We start from the raw sequence: 5,735 nt of genomic DNA, 5'->3' as shown, positions 1-5,735 counted from the left end.
CGCAACCCGCACAGCGCTGCCCAATCAGAGCGCCCCGATGGAAAGTGCCCCGCCTAGATTTACCTTTACGAGACACTTGTTGGTCAGCCAACATGCCAATCAACTCGAGCACGAATCAGCTTACTACTTGTTTTCCGGGAAGGCGGCTCTAAGTCGGATGATGCAATGGACGGGAAAAGAAGGGCCGGGATACGTTACGTGACGGGGTAGGATGTGGGTTTCTGGAGGTCGGCATTTTGGTTTGCAAAGTCCTAATAGTTGACCTGGTTAATAAAGGTAACCGGCGACGTGTGTTTGGTAGAGGTCACGCTCTTGGTATACAGTTCTGTTCATTTTAGTTGCAAAATGGTGTGCAGACTTAAGGGATTCTGATTTCTTGTGCCCATGGTTACGCTTGTCTTTGTCAGATTTTGGATTTGGTGTGGAAGAAATGACTTACTCGACGAGGGACAATTGAGTTGGCATCTGGTCCTCGATTTGCCTTTGAAAAATAATAAGTATTTATATGCGAGGTATTGCATTTCTCATAGATTATTTCATTTAATTTTTAAACTGCATATGAGGCAGGTCAATGGCATCTCTTCTTACAGATGAGGTAACTGCCTCACCCAAGTTCACACGGAAAAGTTGCAGAGCTATGATCCAAACCCACTCCTGTTTAACTACAAAGCCCATAGTTGTTGGTTTTTTTTCGATTTTATTTATTTATTTATTTGAGAGAGAATGAGAGAGAGAGAGCATGAGACGGGGGAGGGTCAGAGGGAGAAGCAGACTCCCTGCTGAGCAGGGAGCCCCATGCGGGATTCCATCCCGGGACTCCATCCCGGGACTCCAGGATCATGACCTGAGCCGATGGCAGTCGCTTAACCAACTGAGCCACCCAGGCGCCCCATGGTTTTTTTTTTGTTTTTTTTTTTTAAATAAGTTCTACACCCAATGTAGGGCTTGAACTCAGCTACCCTGAGATTAAGAGTCCCATGCTCTATACATGGCTCACTCTGAAGTAAAACATTCGCTGAACCTCTTGGGAGATTAGGAAGCTAATAGAGCTCAAGATAGTACAACTTAAATACTTAGTTTTGGAAATATGTAGTCCTAGATTCTTTTTTTTTTTTTTTTTTTTTTTTTTTTTTTTTAAATGTTTTATTTATTTATTCATGAGAGTCAGAGAGAGAGAGAGAGAGGCAGAGGCAGAGGGAGAAGCAGGCTCCCCACTTAGCAGGGAGCCCGATGCGGGACTCGATCCAGGACCCTGGGATCATGACCTGAGCCGAAGGCAGACGCTTAACCATCTGAGCCACCCAGGCGCCCTATGTAGTCCTAGATTCTAATTCTCCCATGGCACCTAAAATATTTTTATCATCTATAAAATGGACTTAGATCGTTCCTTTATTTGCTATCAGGTCAAATGGGAGTGACTGAATACTCTTCAGACCATAAGTTGTTAAGAAATCACCTGATATCTTAAAATGCAGATCCTGATTTAGTAGGTCTAGGAGTGAGGCCTGAGATTCTGCATTCTAATGGGCTCCCATAGGTACTGATATCTGTGCTGCAGCTGCTGCTGGAGGAGGAGGATCACACTTGGAGTAGCAAGGGCATAAACTAGGAATGAGCTTCTTCACCTATTTGTTCAGAGATAAAGACTTAAAAGTTTGACCTACTTAGGGGATGTGTATTCCTCATCTAGTCATTCACCAAATGGGTGTCAATTATGCATTAGTCCCTGAAGGTCACCATTAAGGAATGCAGACACTGTCCTACCCTCATAAAGTTTCCAGTCTAGCAAAGGAGCTGGATATTCAGAAAAAAATGACAAAGTTCAATGCACAAGGGACACCTTGCTGGAGCCTAGACTCAGCCTTTCGCCCCCAGGTACCTGGGTACGCTTGCCCGAGGCTGTGCCGTCCCCTCCGCTGATTGGCTCGCCGGACCAGCTTCCAGGCCTCAGCCAATGAGGTTGGGGCAGTGGGCAGTTGGCGGAGGTAACCGCCATGCTGAGGGGCGATGGCTGGGGCTGCTGGCCGCATCCGAGGCCGCGCCCTGGGGCGCTTTCCACTTGCCTTGCCTGTGGGCGATGTGAGTATCTCTGAGGTTAGAAACAAGACCTCTTTTCCCACATTTAGGCGTCTTCCTCACCCCTACCCCTGGAAGGGAGAGCCAGGAATAGTAATAATAGCTAATATTTATCAAGCCTTCGCCATAGGCCAGTCGCTATATCACATAACCTTTTGACTGTTGAATCATTGAATGATGCAGTGGGTACTTAACCATGACTTCAGAGAATACGGAGGCTGCCAAGGTCATGTGGGAGTAAATGCAGGAGGCTGCATTCTAATCCAGCTGCTCTTATAACCTTGATTCCTCTCTCCACGCTCTGCTTTGGAAGTCGGATTTCTTCTTAGCAGGTGTCTCGCCTTGTGCTGGTATCTGGGGGTGGAGACAGGAGACGCTAGCATCCTGATGCTTATTAAGTTTTGGGTTGTTTTCTTTTTTATTTTTTTTAAAATTTATTTATTTATTTATTTATAGATTTTATTTATTTATTTGACAGAGAGAGAGATGGCGAGAGCAGGAACACAAGCAGGGGGAGTGGGAGAGGGAGAAGCTGGCTTCCTGCTGAGCAGGGAGCCAGATGTGGGACTCGATCCCAGGACCCTGGGATCATGACCTGAGCTGAAGGCAGACGCTTAACGACTGAGCCACCCAGGCGCCCAAGATTTTATTTATTTATTTGACAGAGAAAGACACAGTGAGAGAGGGAACACAAAGAGGGGGAGTGGGAGAGGGAGAAGCAGGCCTCCCAGAGAGCAGGGAGCCCGATGCGGGGCTTGATCCCAGGACCCTGGGATTATGACCTGAGCCAAAGGCAGACGCTTAGCAACTGAGCCACCCAGGCACCCCTGTTTTCTTTTTTAAATAGAGAAAGCAACACATGGTAAAAAGCATTTATGGGAAGGATAAGCACCATAATTCAGGAGAGCTGCTGTCTCTTGGGGGCTTCAATCAAATCTTAATTGTTTTCTTTCTTAAGCCCTAACGTGGGAACCTAGATGTTTATTATATTATCCCCTTTCTTGTTTGTCTGAAATACAATTTTAAAAGGAAAATATGCCCGTGGAAAATAAATTTCAGAGGATGAAGTGTACACAACGAAAAGGAAGTCTTCTCCCTCCCCAGATTTCTAGAGCACCTCACTAAAAGCAGTTACTGTTAGCAGATTTGTGTGTATCTCATACATTTTCTATAGTATCTACAAGCACGTGAGGGTTTTCTTTTTCACAAGTGGATCCTATTATATACAGTCCTTCACCTTGGATGATTTCTTTTTTAACCTCATTAAACTTAAAAAAAAAATCCATAACCTCCATTAGCCCTGTGATCAATATAATTTTGCTGGCAAAATATTCCTAGGATTGCTTCTGATATGATGAGATGTAGGTCATGGCTTCTCTGGCTGTGTGTTTGCCTTTTTCTTTTTGAACATCCTCCCCTGTAGGTTCCAAAAAATCTTCACCAAATGAACCACCTCAAGGGTACAGGAGAAAAAGAATCATGGCAAATAGAGTATTGCCTGGAAGTGTTTTACCCTTTCCTGAACATTCTTACTCATACTCTACAGATAAAATCCCACATAGAGCCCACTACTGCTTGAAATTAATTTACTGAAGTAGAATAATGGCAAAGAGAGGTAAGTGGGGATTCATTTTCTCAGCTTGCAGGAAAATGCCCAGCTTCTTTATAGTGAAGTAACAAGGGGAGAGAACCTTGTTTGTTTCCAGTTAAGGGAAAGGGAGTGTCACACTTAATCCTTATTTTACCTCTTTTAAAGCCCAAGATTTTTTTTTCCTTTTAAAAAATTCTCCCAATCACGCAACTTTTACATGGGAGCGCTGGGATTCCAACCCAGGCACAGCTAACTCCAAAAGTCACGCCAGATGGGGAAGAGTTCCCTGGAATGAACTCATTTGCTCATTAAGCCGCTTTGCATGGCCCTTTGCCTCTATCTCCTACCAATCTCTTCATCCCTGGCCCTTGTCAATCCCCACAAGAATGTCCTTCAGACACAAACCTCCTTGCTTTTTCTTGTGTCCGATCCTCTAGCTGGAACACATTTCCCTAGCACCTTCCTTGAGTATTTTTGAAGGTGACATTCCTGTAAGTGGTGTTGCCACATAGTTTGCGGGATACATTTTTAACCAAATGGTGTTTGACATGGCTGACTGCCAACCCCTGGACACTGAAAATGACCAACCTTAAGATATTGTTTCAATACGCATTTTGGTGACTACCGTATCTGTAATGGTTCTGTGTTTTGATATATTCAATCTATATGAGCTTCTATGCCGGCGTGCTGGGTGGGAAAGTGGTTTTGCTCGTGGGTTGGAGAGCCAGTTGGCAGTCAGAGTTTCTGGACGTTAGAGAAGAAAGGCTGAGCTAAGCAGGGGTCAGGGTTGTGGGTCTAAAAGCGATGGAAACTACAGCTCGAAGTGGGCGAGGGGCGACTGGGCGGGCGCAGATCGGACGTCACTACGGCGCGCCGCTTCCGGTCCCCAGCTCCTGAGCGAATGACTTCTCCCTCGGTGGGGCTGGAGCTGGGTTTGCTGCGACCCCAGGGAGCCCACGATCGCGCCGCCCCAGCCAGGGAGTCTGTCAGCACCAGCGTCTCACCGGCGCCTGGGACCATGGCCACCGACTCGTGGGCTCTGGCGGTGGACGAACAGGAGGCAGCGGCCGAGTCGGTGAGTTGGCTTCAGCCGTAAAAGGGTCAGGGGGTCAGTTTTGGCCGGGGATCACTCCTGGATAGGACACTCACTACTTTGGTCAGGACGGGTTTGCGGTGCGTGTGAGGATGGAGCCTGGACCCTGGACCCTGAACTGGCTTTGTTTATCCATCCGCCTCCTGGGTTACATAAGAGCAGGTGAGTGCTCCCATGGATGAAGAGCCCAGCCGCCTGTCTTCCGGGAATCGAGACTGATTGTAGATTGTTGCACTCTCCCCACTTGGATTATAATCACCTTTGTGTCATTCTCCACCTCTGGATTCTGAGCTTCCTGGGCTGTGGGACCGTGGCTTACTCGTCTTTGTGTACTTCCTTGCTCGCTTAATGATGATGAATGATCGACTCTGTAGGCCTGGTAGTCAGTAAGTAAATCCTCTTCTGATCACCTTAACTTTATTCTGGGCCTCACACACATTAACCAAGATATGACTTAAACGTGACTATGTAGAATTAATTCCTCCACCTAAACACTCTTAAGTTCTGATAGTGCTTTGAACCTACTTCTGTTAGTACTTATTTCTGTGAATTTCTTGAGAACAAGGACTTTGTCTTATTTTTTATATAACTGATAATATATGCACATAATTCAAAGAATCAAATAGTTTTTTTAAATATTTTATTTATTTGACACAAACAGACAGCGAGAGAGGGAATACAAGCAGGGGGAGTGGGAGAGGAAGAAATAGGCTCCCCACTGAGCAGGGAGCCCAATGCGGGACTCCATCCCAGGACCCTGGGATCATGACCTGAGCTGAAGGCAGATGTTTAACGACTGAGCCACCCAGGCGCCCGGAGTCAAATAGTTTTAAAAACTGGTTCCAGGGCGCCTGGGTGGCTCAGTCGGTTGAGCGACTGCCTTCGGCTCAGGCCATGATCCCAGGGTCCTGGGATCGAGCCCCGCATCGGGCTCCCTGCTCTGCGGGGAGCCTGCTTCTCCCTCTCCCACTCCCC

At 46.7% G+C, this 5,735-nt stretch overlaps 1 protein-coding gene across 6 annotated transcripts in view; it reads left to right on the top strand.

The window, feature by feature from the left end:
• The first annotated feature begins 2,007 nt into the window (after positions 1-2,007).
• Positions 2,008-5,735, top strand: part of LOC110592060 (ATP-dependent RNA helicase DDX19B) — a 21,951-nt gene continuing 18,223 nt past the window's right edge. For 2 of the 6 annotated variants that reach the window (XM_044911495.1, XM_044911494.1), the window contains exon 1: positions 2,008-2,079. In XM_044911495.1, coding sequence (XP_044767430.1) covers positions 2,008-2,079 — 72 coding nt within the window. Of the gene's footprint in view, positions 2,080-4,552; positions 4,743-5,102; positions 5,147-5,735 lie in introns of those variants that run through there. The other 4 variants (XM_044911493.1, XM_044911492.1, XM_021703043.2 and 1 more) reach the window with 3 other exon arrangements.

Source organism: Neomonachus schauinslandi, chromosome 16 (assembly GCF_002201575.2).
Source record: "Neomonachus schauinslandi chromosome 16, ASM220157v2, whole genome shotgun sequence".
Lineage (NCBI taxonomy): Eukaryota > Metazoa > Chordata > Mammalia > Carnivora > Phocidae > Neomonachus > Neomonachus schauinslandi.
Note: the sequence above shows the minus strand (reverse complement) of the source record. Positions and strands in the feature narration are given on the sequence as shown.